The sequence below is a fragment of the Cyprinus carpio genome, chromosome A23, assembly GCF_018340385.1.
Source record: "Cyprinus carpio isolate SPL01 chromosome A23, ASM1834038v1, whole genome shotgun sequence".
NCBI classification, from domain to species: Eukaryota; Metazoa; Chordata; class Actinopteri; order Cypriniformes; family Cyprinidae; genus Cyprinus; species Cyprinus carpio.
Window position 1 is genome coordinate 7,377,286 of NC_056594.1, and position 17,733 is coordinate 7,395,018.

The 17,733-nt window shown below is 35.7% G+C and overlaps 1 protein-coding gene across 1 annotated transcript in view; it reads left to right on the forward strand.

Annotated features, from left to right (window-relative positions):
• Positions 1-17,733, forward strand: part of cntn3a.2 (contactin 3a, tandem duplicate 2) — a 75,393-nt gene that overhangs the window by 8,567 nt on the left and 49,093 nt on the right. Inside the window, exons 2-3 of the mRNA XM_042712849.1 lie at positions 5,385-5,543; positions 9,398-9,527. Coding sequence (XP_042568783.1) covers positions 5,489-5,543; positions 9,398-9,527 — 185 coding nt within the window. The 5' untranslated portion in view covers positions 5,385-5,488. The remainder of the gene's footprint in view (positions 1-5,384; positions 5,544-9,397; positions 9,528-17,733) is intronic.

The following is a 17,733-nucleotide window of genomic DNA, read 5'->3' on the forward strand; positions in this document are numbered from 1 at the left end:
AAAATTGTAATCGTGATTACTGATCATGATTGTTGTCATTTTAAAAATCTGAATTACTGTCACATGCAAACACAAATCAAGAGAATGTTGATGCATGGTTTATATGTTCACCTAGTTTCTTGATTTATAATATATAAGCACATTTTCTAACTTATGAAAACTGGTAAACAGTTAAATTCCTATATCACTTCAAATAAGTCCAAATGGTGTTAAAGTTTTTCTATTAAAACAACAATAAAAATTATTTTTTTGTTAATTTCGTACAAAGGTTGCGTAAGTATGGAAGCTTGTGTCTGGATAAAATATAATTAAAAATACAATTGTTTATGTCTTGCAAATTATGACTTTTTTTTCTCAGATTCTGAGTTTATACCTCAAGTCTGAGATTACCTTGCAATAAACTCAAAATTTAGATTTAGCAGATTGCAGATTTAGCAAATAGCAGGGCCCCTAGTTACACAGCACACACTTTCATTAATGGGAATGAACTAGACGGTTCAGTGTGATGAGAAGGTCTCATAGGCTCACTGCCATTGAGGATTTCACTTCAAGACTGCTTAGCAAGAAGGAAACATGACATGCAGTGTTCTTCACACAAAACCCAGAGTCTTTAAATCCCATTTTACACACTTACTCCTGCTAAAACCAGCCTAAAACTTGAAAGATGAGGGGAATCCTTCCTGAGGCTCCACACTCCAGCAGTTACAAGAGATGGCAATAATTATCATTCTTGGAGTGCCCTTATAAGTCTTCAGTGGCCTGGATATTACTCGGCTTTGTGCAAGTGTGTGTTTTGTGCATCAGTGAATTGTGTGAAGTGCTTCTCTGAAGTGTATTATGAGAAACTGACGTTGAGCGTCTTACAGCAGAGGTTCTTAACTGGTGGGCCACATCCCAAAAATGGGTCACAGGTCTATTCTGATCAAACTCTGCGGTATGTGGGTGCAAATTAATCTGCCGTTTGGTAGAAACTAGTCAGATTAGGCAGATGCCAACATGGACAGATTGTATGACAAGCTCTTATCCTTGAAAAGCATGCACAAAACTACACAAGGTTCAAAAAATATGACCCGGACAACATTAAATATGCAGTGCAGCTAGGATAAACATGACATGGTGCCATCCAGAAATGTTTTGCGCAGGAAATTATTTACTTCTGAGAAACATATCATCAGAAATGAGGAGATATTAGTAGCCAAATACTAACCATAGTATATTTTCCAGTTTAGAGTAAAAAAAAATTAGTACAGCACATGCTAAATGTAAAAATGTAAATGCATAATATGAACATTTAATATTTAATAATGAATTATATATAGTCAGTTTTTTTTTTTTTTTTGGAATGAAAAACCGCAAGGACACATTAAATTGATCAATTAATAAATAAATCACATTTTAGATGTTTATTAAAATAAAAAAGGTTATTTAAAATTGTTGTTATAATATTTCACAATATTAAATTTTTACTGTATTTTTATTTTTCAAAAAACATTTAAAAAAAATATATCAACTCTAATCCAAACTTCTTATTATAATAAGATAATATGTACTTTTTTTTGTTTGTTTGTTTCTATGTTGGATTGCAAATATGTAAAATCAAAAAGCAAAACCAGTTAAGATACAGTGTTTTGCAATCTCTGTTCTCACATCAACAGTAATAAATCCTTCCCTCTGTCCTTTTTCTCTGTCTTTGGCTTCATAAATGGATTTAAAACGTTACTTGGCAGATTGGCATTGTAGAAAATAATCGACTGAACGCCATCCAAACCCCAAAACTCACTGCTGTTGTGAATCGTGTGTCAATTAAAAAAAAAAAAAACCAAGCACACCCTGCTGACCATCACATTTGTAATTTGTACATCCTAACTGAAGGCATCAGCCAAAATATTTAAAATATTTAGTAAACTAAAGCCTGTTTAGCAATGAATAAAATTGCTAAACCTGTCACTGCATGTTTAACTTTATTTAGCTTCCCTAGCATTTTTTTTTTTTTTTTAAACAGTGGGTGAGTAGAATAAGTTGTTTCATAAAACCCTGTGTTAGCAGAAGATTGGTTTGGTTTCATGTTTGGTTTAAACATGTTTGGTCCTCAGATTTTTCTGCAGGCTACATTGTTATTCCAGTAGGTGGTGACAAGAGGTTGTCTTCAGGAGTTGTTGAATCATTAATCGAATCAATTGATGCAAAAATACTGATTCATTCAGAGGAAAAAAATAAATAAAAATACTGTTTGTAGAGCACTGATGTATATTAATGACTGAATACCAAAAGTGTTCGAGTGGCTGTATTACTGTTTTCAACTGACACAGGGCATTATTGGCTGACAGCCAAGTCTGACAGCAAAACTTACCTAAAACCACCCAATTTGCAACATCAGTCACACAGGATTAGTTTAAGGATGCGCGTATGTAAATTAATTGCTACTTAAGATGTTTTCTGCAATGACTATGGTCTTTTAACCATTTATCATTAAACTGGTGTGTATACTGCACCGTGACAACATCGGTAATTAAATATTTTTAACTATATATATATATATATATATATATATATATATATATATATATATATATATATATATATATTTTTTTCTTTTTTTTTTTTTTTTTTTACATAATTATGCTGGATATGCCAAACATAAATATATATATGGTATATGTATATGGAATCTGAGGAGAAAATGATTTAAATATAAAATAAATGGTAACACTTTACATTAAGGTGATGTTTGTTAACATTAGTTAATGTATTAATTAACATGAACTAACAATGTGACATTTGTTATAGAATTTATTCATCTTTGTTAATGTTAGTTAATGAAAATACAATTATTCATTGTTTGTTCATGCATTAACTAATGTTAACAAATACAACTTTTGATTTTAATAATGTACTAGTAAATGTTGAAATGAAGATTAACTAAGATCAATAAATGCTGTCGAAGTATTGTTCATGATTAGTTCGTGTTAGCTAATGCTAATGTTACCAGATAAATATTATAAAACATACCTCTGTTATTATATTGCACTGTAAAGCTTCATGTCTTTAAGTCCATACACAGTCTGAGTTATTATTCTCAATAAGTTGTAATGCATGTATTTTATGATGACTTTTTATTAAACAACATCCACTTCAGTCTCTTGGAGATCTTGGAAACAATGACAGTTAAAAAGCTACAAGACAGTGCAAATTTTGTGGCTTTTTACTAACATGACAGTTTGCATAGAAATTAAGTGTTATCTGTGTATATATTGTTGAATCAAATGTTAATTTAATCAGTGTTAAATTACAATAAAGCCATTATCATAACTGCTTCAAAATACATACTGTTAACAAAATCATTGTTTAATCATTTACAGTTGCTGTACAGGGGGACTTCAGATATAAAATGGTAACTCAGTAGGTAATGTTTTCTTATTAAAATCAGATGATTTCCCATTGATTTAATAGGTAAAATATGTGGGAATCAAAAAGTAACAGTGAGGTGTTACAATGTCACAAGCAATCCAGTTTTCAAATAAAAATAAAATAAAAATCTGTGGTGTAACCATAGTAACATCTACCACAGTTCCTGTGGCTCAGTGGTAGAGCATTGCGTTAGCAGTGCAAAAGGTTGTAGGTTCAAAACACACATACTTGTAAAAAAAAAAATGTATAGCCTGAATGCACTGTAAGTTGCTTTGGATAATAGCGTTTGCTAAATATGTAAATGTGCACACCTTTTATTAGCAAAATATTGGTTTGGTTAAAAAAAAAATCAATAAAAATGAATAAAACATTGCTTTGGCTTAAACTCTGGATTAAAATACCAGTATGGACTGGTCCTCATATTTGATTGGCTGAATAACTTTCCAAAAGTGTTTCCACTGTATCACATAGTTGGGATTTTTCTGACTGTTTCTGCAGTTTACATTGTTACAGTAGGTGGTGTAAAAAGGTTGTCTTTAAGAGTCATTGAATCATTAATTGAACCTATTCAGTCAGAAACAAACTGCTGCTACACCAGGGGTGTCAAACTCAATTCCTGGAGGGCCGGAGCCCTGCAGAGTTTAGATTCAACCCTAATTAAACACAGCTGATACAACTAATCAAATCCTTCAGGCTTATTTGAATACTACATGGTATGCATGTTGGAGCAGTGTTGGAACAAAACTCTGCAGGGTCCTCCAGGAATTGAGTTTGACACGCCTGTGCTACACAGATCATTTGAATCTCAGACTACAAAAACATGGGTGTAAAGTAGAGGCATGACAAGAGTTGAGGATCCAAATGCCGGCTTTATTTACAAACATAGTCAGACAGGCCGGGTCAAAAACCAGCAAAGAGTTAACATCCAAGGCAATTACAAAAGGGTAATCCGAAAACAGGCAAAGGTCAGGGCAGGCAGCAAAACAATGGTAAAAACTGTCCAGGATTCAAAAACCACAAAGGCAAGATGAGGCACAGGAAAACAAGGAAATAAAACATGTGCAGGAACACGGAAACTGGAAAACATTACAAGCTAACAATCCTCAGCAATGTGTGTGTGTGCGTGTGTGTGTGTGAGTGCAACCATTATAGTCCTTCTAATATGAGACAGCTGTGAACTGATGATGAGTGCTTATGAGTCCAGGCAAAGGATTATGGGATTTATACATATAAATTTTTATTTATATATATATATAAAGATTTATACACTTTGTGTTCATATTGTGGGTTCATCTGCTTGCCTATACATAGTGTCCTGGTTTTACAGACAGAACTTCAAGCTCAAGCCAGGACTAGGAGTTAGTTAAATTAGGAGATTTCAGCAGCTTTTATAAAAATGACAAAAAAAAAAAAAATACCTTACTGATGTGGAACTTGAGACAAAACAATGGCACTTACATATTTTAAGATATATCAGTGCAATTTATTTTCAGTTGAGATGGCTAAAACATGCATTTTAGTCTGGGGCCTTGTCTGTGAAACCGGACATTAATGTATGAAAACGCATTAAGCTAAAATGCTTTTTATGTGTTTGTTCATGTTGTTTACATGGGTGTTTACTCATTGTTTATATATGTGATTTTAAGTGTAAAGCATTCACATGCAGATTTTTGCAGCTGTTGATTAGGCTTTTTTATTGTGAAAACCTCCAACTGATCAATATCAATTTGCATTATGGGAAAGACTATTGTTCTGAATGCAAGTGATCTCACTTGTGATCTTTTAAGCCACATTAGCTTCATTAGCGCTGCGATAATTTTCCCCCATAATGCATATTGTGAGCACACAGAAGCCACCGCTCATTACCTTGTGGCTTTCTTTTGCATAAAAACTAATTTTTAAGAGTTAATTGAGAAAAATAGACTGTACTATCTATAACAAAGTATTTCTAATTTTTTCTTAATTTGGTCCTCCAGGTCAGGTGGATTTCTCGAGAGGGAGAGAGAGAGAGAGAGAAAGAGAGCAGCCGTTCATTCACGGCGCACTGGATTCAAGTAACACTCGCCCCTGGCAGCTGAAGATGATGTTACTATGGAAACAGTTTTTGCTGCTATCAATCATGGAATATCTTGCAGGTAAAATGAATTGGTAATTCCTTCCCTCTGTGGCTCTTTGTGGTGTATTCACAACTATGTCTCTATCAACTTTAACTTAATCTTTTCTTAGGTAGACTATAGCAATGTTCTGAAGCTCAGAGTAAAAAAAAAAAAAAGAGAAATCTGACTGTACATATTTGACAAGTGCTCCCCAAAAAAGCATCCCCTTGTTTAATGAAGCATTATGTACTGTATGTGGTCAACCTGTCTGGTCATTTATTGTTTTGGTGTGAATCCATGGCAGACAGGAACAAATGTGTTGTTGCAGCATTTGTGGCTATCAGTCCTTATCTTGATTATAAATGGAAGACAGTAATAGACTCTGACGCACAAAATCAGGCTTACAGGAACAGGATATGTTTTGGACGTGTTGGAGGGGCTTTCAATTAAGCTGTGCAGTCGTTTTGAAAATGAATTGTGTTGTGTCATAGAGGGTTTTGGAGGCTTCGATACAATGTGTCCTCCAAGGAAATTGAACTAGTATGTCACAGTTTATGGCTCCACTTCCTACAGATGTGGGAGGGGAAATTATTTCTCTCAATATGAATTCACTGGGAATAGTCTGGTTTATATATGTATACCAAATCACCCTCAGAGCTCCATCTCTTAAAGGGAAAGTTCACCTAAAAGTGATGCTTCTTGCATCGTATACTCACCCTCATGTCGATTCATGTCTATTACTTTCTTTCAAAAAAGCAAAAGATATTTTGAATATTTTTACTGATTGCTCTTTTCCATTAGTCCCCACTGAGGCTTTCAAGCTTCAAACAGGATGCAAAAGCACCATAAAGTGGTCTGTACAACATGTGTGCTGTATTTCAGGTCTTCTGAAGCCATACGATAGCTTTGAGTGAGGAACAGATTGAAATTTGAGTCATTCTTCACCTCCTGTGAGCTGTTAACGGCTGTGACGGGATCATTGAGTCTGTGAGCTGAACTCGAGGACCAGTTTGATTTGTGAATGAATCATTCAAACTGGTTTTGTGAACTGAATGAACCGATTCATTAAAAAAAAAAAAAAAAAAAAATCCAACTTAAAAAATTTATTAGGGGTGAAAATTGGATGTTTCATCATGATACGATCTAAAACAGATTCTCTGGGGAAAAGAACTTGCAAACAATACGATATTTGACCCAAAACATGCTGCAATCTGATTGTGATTTGATTAGATTTAGGGATCTGCAACTGATATATTGATATTACAAAATTATTTGAACTCACAAATACCAAAATTTTACATAAACATTTAATTGAACTCTCTGAAAATGTAAAATCCTTAACAATAAAAAAAACTTTATCGTTATTAATTAATAGAAAAAATTTTTTTTAAAAATAAATAATCACACGAGACTGTCAATCTGATAACAGCTCATAATTGACCTGTGCATAAGATAAGCAATGACAAAAGTCAAGAAAGTTTTTCAGTCTTCTGTATTTATGCAAAAAAAGGAAATTTTGAAAAATAAAGTTATTAAAAATTATCAAATATTTGATGACAGGTCAATGACAATTTGATCATTTTATGACAGTCAAACAAGTCTTCTGGAGTCTTTTATAGATGTGTGTGTAAATTTTTATCTGTTTTTTTTTTTTCTATTCATCATAGTCAACCTGTTCCTCACACAAATCTATTGGAGGGGTGTGTGATGATGACAAAAAATTATATCTTAATATTTTGTGGAATTTTGTTGAAAACGATAATTAGGCAATATGTAGCTGAATGTATTATTGTTCTGATACCTTGGCAGGTTTAGTACTGCTATTGACAGCTGACTCCCAAAGCTTTTAATATTCTTCATATTCTGTGTAGTGGTTCGTTTGCAGCAGTAACAGAAAATCACTTTTTCAATAAGTTTAAATAGATTTTTAACTTTCTTTTTTGCCTTTATAAGGTCAGTTTTTTCTAACCTAATTAAATGTATGCATCATCTTTTGTGCCAAATTTTTATATGTAATTAATAAATTCAATTCAGATAGTAAGACACTATAGGGTTGTTCAGTCAAATGAATCAGTACCAACAAAATGGCACAGAAGCTGCACCTGAAGTGGCATTTAGATGCATTGTTTAATGCAGCTCAGAGGGGACATGAATGCATTTAACCTGCAGTTACAAATGCATACATAATGTTTTGATAATTTAAAAACAAAATGTCGAATACTGATATTATATAAAATAATTTATGTATATGTATGTAATTTATGTATATATATCACATTTGCAATCACGCTCATATTTGGAGAAAAACTGAATTTTTCGCATGATATTGAAAAAGTATATTGGATTATATAAAAATAAAAGACAAAGTCATATGGGGCATTTTTGCCTCCATATCTTGAATTTTAGGGGAATTCTCTACGTATTTTAACAGACTAAATCACTATGAAAGTGAAAAGCATAAGAAAAAAAGAAAGATATAAATTGCACCCCCCCTATAAAGCACACAAGTTGTATTTTCTTTCTTTGCTTTTGTGCCCTTTTGAAGCTCCCAACCTTCAGTCCATGTTAGTTGCATAGACTAGCAACCAACACATTAATCAAAAAAATCTTCTTTTATCTTTTATGGAAAAAAAGAGTCATAGGACTTCTCATTTTGAGATGAAGTTATCATTTAAAAGCAACACTGAATGGAAACATTCCATTTATCTGAGAATTTCAGTCAAGTTGAGGAGAGGATAAGAAGTACTGTAGAAAGACACTGTATTGTAAAGTATACGCAATGTAAATGTCATATGAGAGCGCCTTAGTTCCCATTTTCTAAACAAATGTCACACTTAAATGTGAAGATTCCTGTGAATTTGCCGCTTTGATAACATCTTAAGCAGAAATTCAAATCATTTAGTCACCCTCATGTTGTTCCAAACATCTAAGATTTTCTTCTTCAGAAAGCAAAAGAAGATCATTTGAAGAAGGATGGTAAACAGTTTTGGTTGACTTCTGCTGTATGCACAGAAAGCGGCTCTGACATTTCTCAAAATATCTTCTTTTATGTTCCATAGTAAATGATGACAGAATTCTCATGTTCAAATTGAACTATGCCTTTAACACCATACCAAATAGAATTTTTTTGGTTAATGCAAAATAAGCTGAATTCAAAGCTGAAGTGTGTCATTTTTTTTTATTTTTATTTTTTTTACTAGTGTAAGCGTTACATAAAGGAATTGCAAAAATTATTAATTTTAAACAGGTTTTTTAAAGTCTGCATGAAACGGAAATTGCAATCATCTTTTCTTCTGTATTGTGATGTATATCCGATGAAACAGCTTTTTGAAGATAAAAATGGGGCTTGATTTTGTCCACTGGGAATTAATTGAATCGTTGTTGTCCTCTCAGTGGTGCACATGTCATCAGAGAATAGAGGAGGAGGTGAAGTTTTTGATTAAATGTTACAAAAAAAAGATGAATACAAAGATAAATCATTAATAATAAACCCTGTAATTTTCCTTAACAATAAAACGTGTCAATCTTAAATTCACGGTGACTTTAAACCCATCAGGCTTTGGTCAGGCAAATTATTCCTGTCACCAAACTCACGCCATTGCTTGAGTCAGTGTCACTCTCTCCATCTGCCTAGGATACTCAGACAAACAGATCAATGTTCTAATAGTGTCACAAAGCCATAGTGTTCACGGTTTATCTCTTGAAGGAATAGACCCACAGTATGGCTTACATATAATTGTCTCTTCTTATTAAAAGAACAGGTATGATGCTGTTCTTTATTAACTATTCCATTAAGTTATAAAAGTAAAAAAATAATGGATAAATGACATACTTCAGCTTAAACTGTGCATTAAGATATAAATATGTAACTGTATTTTGTTGTTTGCTCTCAGAGTGTGTGGATTATAAGTCTTTCAATGGGCCGAAATGGCGAATGGAGCCCAGTGATCTGACAGTAGGTTCACTGGAGGAGGAGGCTACATTGACTTGTGACGCCAAGGGCATTCCTCCCCCTCAGTACAGGTCTGTTTGCATTTTCTGCTTCTATTTTTCTCGCTTTTTAATATAGTGAGCTTCATAATGCCTTAAGAGGAACTTACAAATAGTGTTTGTTTGCTGTTTTCAATATTGCTAACAATTCCATGTTCTAATAAACATAAAAATACACAATATGTTCAAATATTTTGTAGAGTAACACATTTTATTAGTTTATTAGTTGTGTGCCAATACTTTCTGGTTTTTAATGACTAATATTTTTGTAATTGACTTTTTATAATCTTTATATAATATCTATGCCCTCCATGTGGACTTTTTTAATGGAGCTTAATAAATTACATAGATGCGGCTGTAGATTTTGGGCAAATGAAGGTATCTGGAAGAAAAAAAATAAAATAAATAAGAGCTGCCTATCATTTGAAATGGTCTTTGCATCTAAAGCGTGCTTGTAATGCCTTAAAGCTGCCCACTTAAGCAGCTCACTAAGTTTTGGGACATTTTTCTTCCTCTCAGTAATTTGAATGATTCTGCAACACCAGTCATGCATGAGGTTATGTTTATTCATGCAGTACTGTATGATATTATTAGAAATTGATGACAAAGATGTACAGAATTTACAACTTTCACTCCTTCGCAATGGTGAGAGTTGCCCGTGACAACAAAATTATCTTTCTTTTTGGTATTTCTCAACAGTCCATTAATTTTTTTGCTGTATGTTCCGGATAGATATATGCCGGGGCGCAGTGTGTCACATTTTGACATCTGCATTATCTGATGCCATTGGTTAGTCAGGAATGTTCCTGTAATTTAATGGATTATGGATTTCACATCTCGAGGCTGTATCTCATAGTGTCTTCCTGGACTCCATCTCAACAGAAGCACAATAAAACTGCAATATTTATTCCAGCTTCATGCTGGCAGGGCTCAATGAATGCATTGACACATGAATATCAATTAAACATGTGGCACATATTATGCACCATGCATCATTCAATATAAACCAAACTGGAATTCTTAAATGCAAAGTGTACATTTTTTATTTAAAAGTCTATGCTTACTGTTTGCAGTTTGTTTGCTTGATATAGCTGATCAGAAATGCTCTTTCACTTAGAGAATTTCATATGCCCTTCTCAACACTAACAGTGTTTTTGAGGTCACCAGGTCACTGTGCTGTTGGCCGCTAGTAGGCTCTTCGAAACCAGACATGATGCAATAAGATTCCAGCGAAAAGCAATTTTTTCTGTCCATACCAGACATGACACGGCTACAAGACGCAACAAAATTAATCACAGTCAGTCAGAAGAGCATGTGGGTGGGCTCTCTCTGCAAGTGCATTGCTGTCTCACACTCGCAACAAAATGGAAAATTACATAATTAAATTAATAAACACTTCAAAATACCTACACATTATGGCTATTAAAGTCATGCACAATGATATCCAAACTAAAATTAAATGATTTTAATATTATATAAAACGCAATCAGCTGTCAGCCATGATGGAGCAGAAATAGAAAGCAAATTTTTTTTTTTAATTTTGAATCAGTTACTTTTATAGCTTAAATGATTATTGAAAGCATTTATTTTTTTTCAATAAATTAGCATTTCTCCTTTATTGCGTAAAAGTACTAAAATAATTATTAATGAAACCATTAAGGAAATGGAATCGTTAAGAGGAATCAAAATAATTAAATTCTTTACGATTCACATTTTTAATCTCACACGAGACGGATCACATGATCTCCACTGTCTTTGCTCCAGTTGCTCACTACTCATTTGCATAAAGTGAAACATCTCAGTTTTGTTGAATTGCAGCCAAGTCTCAATCACTCATGTCACCAGAAAACAACAACTTTCATTGAAAATCATTGACATCATCTCTTTTTCTTGCTGCAATTTGCTGTGGACTTAGAAGACCCTGTTTACACCTGGCATTAAGTTGTGTTTTTGTCGATCACAAGGCGAAAGTGATAAATACAGCCATAAACAGGGTCTGAAACATTTTGAGCTTGTCCACTTTTTACCATATCTAAAGGTAGTCAAAAAAGCATTTGACTGTGCATTCATAGTGTATAACATTAATATGGTCAAATGCATTTGAACAGACACAAAAGAGTCTGTTGAAATAAACACTAGAGGCAGTAAAACGTCAACTTTTATTTATTTTTCACACAAATGATGATTTACAGGGCAAGAGTTTTGATTAAGGAAGCCTATTTTTCACACAATTCCTTGCACAATATTATGTTATGAAACAAAAAAAATTCAAACAACCAAACAAAAAAAAAAACACATACTAATTAATGTTAGTGTCACATATACAACTTCATATGTATGGGTTCTGTATTTCAGTACATTTGCTCGGTAGCTCACGCAATACGGCATTGCAGTTGTGAGGTGAATCGCTCAGGTGCGAATCCCATGAAACTACTGTTCGACCAAACAGCTCAAACCTGCATATGAGTTTAAAATAGCACAGCTGCATCAGTGAATGTGTTGTTTTATCACTTTTGCATTCGTTAACACTATCAGGTAGGTTTAGGGTTGGGTGTAGCAAGTATGTTATTTTCCAACACAATAATAACACGTAAGTAAAACACAGAAATGCATGCCTGTACCAACATAATATGTCATAGTCACATATTGCATGCACGTTTTAGCGCCTCTCACTGGACATTTCATTTTGAAATGTGTAGTAAGTTAATATCGGTGTTGCAGTATCTAGCACATATTTCCAATGAGCCTTGGTTGCACAATGTTCTCTTACCATTCCTGATTCTAACACAAACCCACGGCATTCGGCATGGTTTTGCAGCTATCAGAGCAGAAATGAAAGTTGCTGCAAGCTTATTTCACAATATTAGATTGAGAGATCAGAACAAGCCCATACATACACCCGCGCCTAAAAGGAATCAGGAAAGTGGACAAAAGAGACTGATGGAAACACCAGGGATAAACAGGAATGTGTCTCCCACACTACTTGTGATCCAATCGATCAAAACACATCTTGATACCAGGTGTTACCAGGGGATTAAGCACAGACATTCTAAAGACGCAACACTCTAATCACCATCCAGAATGGTTGCTGTGATCATCTCAGTTCAGGAACAGATTTCCTCACCCGATTGAAAGCACATGGGTGATGGCCTTACTGTAGTCTTTATAGGCCTGTGTGTTCCTCATTTTCTTCTAATCATCTTTTTGCTCTTTCTTTTGCTGTGCGGCACGTCACGCAGAGCAGTGCCTGAGCCTTAACCTGCACACCTCTCTTGATGTGCAAATAGGGCTGAAGCGCTTCTTCTCTGGCTTCTTCCTGCTATAGAGCAGGGAAGCTGAGTTGCCAGCTCTTTAGAATAAATTGCCCAGCTACAACTGTGAGGTTCATGAAAACTGAAGGTAGATGCACTTTTAAATTTGCTCCCCTAACTGTCAAAATATAATTTTTACCACCCAAGTTTCCTGACACCCTGGCGAAAAAAACTATTGACGTAGCAACTCCAAAGAATAAAGATTTGACAAACGTTATCAAATCCCAGTACTTACTGGCAGCATGGGATATCAACGATGAATTGCCAAAAGACTTGATTTAATCTGTATAAATATCAGTGAAGTGTGATTGCGGACAAAAATATCTTTTTGAAGTGAGTCAGTCTGCAGAGTTTAAATGAAGCATGTGCTAAAATGATTTGTGCAAAGGACAAGGTAATTGCTTGAAAGAATACATCAAACCCTGAATTCAAAATATCCAGTCTTTCAAAGTTATAAATCCCAAACTCCTGTCCTGCTGTGGCTTGCAAGAGAAATGAGTTTCCTTAATAGATGCATCCTTCCTCAGTGAACACAAATACAGAGCAAAATGATGCTTTTGACTTCAAGCATAAAGAACAAAAGTCCTTGTGTACCATTTTGGCAGAATTCTTATGTTTAGTGAATACTACGGCTTGATGATATAGCTTACTAAAAATGTATAGCATAGTTTGGACAGTCTTCTTGATATATTTTGATTAGAGGAGCCATAATTTCAGCCAAACAGCATAGGTGTCATTTCGAAACATTGGAATATTTTCCTGGGTGTTCTTTGTGGATCATTGGTGGTGAAAAATGACAACAATGATTTGCTTGTACACAAACATGCACCCTCTTTTATATTGCTTTTAAATGGACCATTGACACTCTATCTACAATCTCAATTAGGAGTGTCAATGGTCCATTTGAGAGATAGGTGGTGGTAATGAACTTATAGGTCTGTGATCCACCATAAAGCAAGAAAAAGGAGAAGACGCCTCAGGCGCCTGCTGCTGAGAACGGGCTCAGGAGGTCATGTTCAGGAGAGTTCTAACAGTTCGAACATTGCGTAAATTAGAGGTAAAAAAGAATATAAATACTGTACAGTTTCTTGCACAGATAGATCGTTTTGTGTCTTTACATATCAATTTATCATCATAAACCGCAAGGTTTAATTTGGTTTTGTTTGTGTATGTTTTTTTTTTGTTTGTTTTGTTTTATTGTATGTTTTAGCCGTAATTCCCATCCACTTACATTATAAGACTGATACACTGCAACGGTTTGAGTTAAAAATCTTGGTTTGTGTTCTACTGAAGAAACAAAGTCACCTACATCTTGGATGCCCTGGGGTTAAGCAGATAAACATCAAATTTTTAATTTTAGGTGAACTTTTCCTTTAAAGCTAGAACAGCCAACTCATAACAATTTATGTAATTCTTTATTATCTACTTTAGGTGTGCTAAGGCCTGTTCATAATTTATGATTCATAATCAAATTGAGAATAGGAAAGTCCACATCATAGTGATATCATGATAAAATCTTAAAAATATCTTTCAGAATTGATGAATGATAAAAACCATTGACATCTAATCAGAATCAACCTGACTTTGAAGATTTCAAGCATTTAATGCTGCAGAGGACATAACTGCAATATGCGTTTATAATAAATAGAACATTATCATCCATTGGTGTGGACGCTAATATAGATTTTATTAGGGCTTGGTGGATTGACAATATATATTGTGCCAATAATATGAAGGCCCAATCCCAATTCTATTTTATAACCCTTTACCTTCATTTATGGGTCGAAATATTCCCCTAAGAAATAGATGTAGATGGTGTCTGCTGAGATAATTTTCATACCCCTTCGTTTGAAGTGGGGTCCCGAAAAATCTTAGTTTGAAGGGTTATCTGGCCCTTCCCCTACCCCACCCCTCCAACCAAAAGTGATTTGAGACACCCCTACCCCTTCACGTGAACGCGGAAAACAGAGTGGAAGGGGAAAGGGAAGGGGTAAGGGGTAGAAATGGGATTGGGCCGAAGTCTTTATCTCTATCTAGACTCTAGCAAAGTGTTGACGTGCTTAAAGTGACAACAGCTTGACATATCTGCCACCGTCTGAACATTCATGTTAATCATTCCACAAAACACAGGCAAAAACACTTAATGCCATTGACTGAATCCCTTTTTTTAACTTTATTAAGAATCGTTATATTTAATTCATACACTGAAGACTATGCAGTGTTTTATTTTTACATTTGATTATTCAGTTTCTATATAATATTTGTTCTTACTATGTTAAATACACCTTCTGTGCCTGAAAAAAACTAAATTTAATTTGTATCATTGTTTGATTGTGTTTGTCCTATTATCTGTAATTTGCTTCTTTGTTCATATTTTTAAATAACAAAAATAAAATAACAAATAACAATTTTGTGATGTATCCTTATTGTGAAATAATTTTAGCATATCGTGAAATAAGATTTTGGTCATATCGGCCACCATAGTTATCATTGTTTTTTTTAGTCTGATTTTACCAAAACTGAACATTTTGAGCAGGCCTAAATTGAGCTGGCCTAAAAGAAAAGTGACATTTAATCAATTAATATATATATTTTAACAATACAATACACACAATATAAAAACTACATTGAAAATTTCTGAGTGATGGGTCAAAGAAATTGTTGAATCAGTGTTTTAAGTTTAAATCAGAAAGCAAATTAAAACATATGTCTTTACACTGTCCTACTCACAAGTCAAAAGACAAGGAATTCTGAAAAAATAACCAAGTTATATGGTCTGATATTCCTTATTTTAATATCATCATTAATGTATTGTGACTATTCAATGTACAGTATTACCCAGCCTAAGTGAATGCAGTTCATTTTTATGTGTTCTTGTTTTGTTTTTTCTTAGAAACCGGTTTGAAACATTGAAACAGTGTATGGTACACATTGTTGTCCCACGAGTGTGTGTGTGTGTGTGTGTGTGTGTGTGTGTGTGTGTGTGTGTGTGTGTGTGTGTGGAAGCAGAGATTGCTCCCCTGGAACACACACTGGCCCGCCACAGCCAGAGACTGGTCTCCAGGGCGGTCCACAGGTGTTGAAGGTCTGAGCACTATGAGGAGAGCAGAGAGATGAGCAGATGAGCCTGGTGCTTTGGATCCCACACCAGCAGTCAAATCAATGATGTCACACCCCCCCCCCCCATACAAAATTGATATGAACAGCACAGGGTCGACTCAAGTTCAGCCTTAGCCACAGCGGACACTCTGCACTTTCCAGACAAGCCCTGAGGCGAGCGTAACCCCACTTCACACCTCCCTTCACTTAATCTCCGTTTTCTCCAACCATCACTGCCTGTGCGGATGTGTCACCTATTTGGCGCTGTGTGTCAAGTGCCCTTGATCGGGCCTCACTTGCCTCACTACTATTTTTACCAAAATGAAAACCGCTTATTGACGTTGAACTTTTCTTATTTGCATTGCTCACGGAAGACCTCACATTAGAAGCAGCTGATGCAAAGCGAGAAAGCTATTACATTATGAGATGTCAAGAGCATTTTGTTCTTGGCCCTTACGCTGATCCCTGCTATGTTCATGACATATACAGCTGCTCTTAAAGATAAACATGCTGAAAAGAAAAGATAATACATATACATGGGTGAAAACAGTAAGAGGCTGTGACTGGAACCAATGCATTGAGTCGAGTGATATTCCATCATATTTTCTTATTTATGGATGTATGGTTAACCTGTTGTGCCACCGGCTAAAGCCACACTTGACAGCAAATGGGCATTCTTAAGAATAAATTCGTGAATTTCACAGCATGGGTGGTGAAAACCAAATCATTGCCTTCCTTGTCTGTCATTTTACCTCTAAACTGCGCATTTTCATGGTTCCCACGTGTCCTGAAAAAAACTGTAAAATCTGGAAAATTGATGACTAAATTTCCAGTCCTGGAAAACATATGGAAAATGAATGAAAATGTAAAATACCCTTGAAATAATCCTCTTGTTGTCTGCTCCCGCGTCGCATCCGCAGCAACCTCGAGCAAGCGGCGCTGTGGAGTTGGGCATAGGCAGGCTGCCCCGCCCATCCAGGCACCCGTCAAACCTGGCAGTGAGCAGAAGAGCAAGAGGCCCGGAACGAGCGTCCCAGAGAGGGAGGAAGCTACTCTTTGGGGGATGGTGAAGGCACCTCTCCCTCCCCCAGAGAATCTGGAAATCTCGACAAGAGAGCGGTTTTCTCTATCTCTGGGTCTCAGGAGGGCACGGAGAGTTGCGGACAGCCCAACACTGGACCTCACTCATCCTCCTCCTTCAACAGCCGGGAGCGGGCGGTTCCTATGAAGGCAGCCAATTGTCCTGTCTTGCGTGCAGAGATCGCAGTCCTACTGGCGAAGGATGCGATAGAGCCGGTCCCTACAATCAATATGAGGATGTGGTTTTACAGCCCTTACTTCACTGTACCCAAGAAAGTCAGTGGGTTACGGCCAATCTTGGACCTGTGAGTTTTGAACAGGGCCCTTCATCGGCGACCGTTCAAGATGTTGATACAGAAACGCATCTTTGGGTGTGTCCATCCCCGAGATTGGTTTGCAGCGATTGACCAGAAGGACGCGTACTTTCATGTGTCGATCCTTCCGCACCACAGACCATTTCTGCAGTTTGTGTTCGAGGGACAGGCATATCAGTATAAGGTCCTGCATTTTGGGCTGTCCCTCTAACTAGACGATTTGCTTATACTAGCACAGTCTCGGGATCAGTTGTGCCAGCACAGGGACCTGGTGCTCCGGTGCCTCAGCCTGTTGGGTCTTCGGGTCAACTGGGAAAAGAGCAAACTCTCCCCGACGCAGAGGATCTTTTTTCTCGGTATGGAGTTGGATTCGGTCAAACAGACAGCACATCTCACAGAGGAACATGCGCAGTCGGTGCAGACCTGCTTGAATTC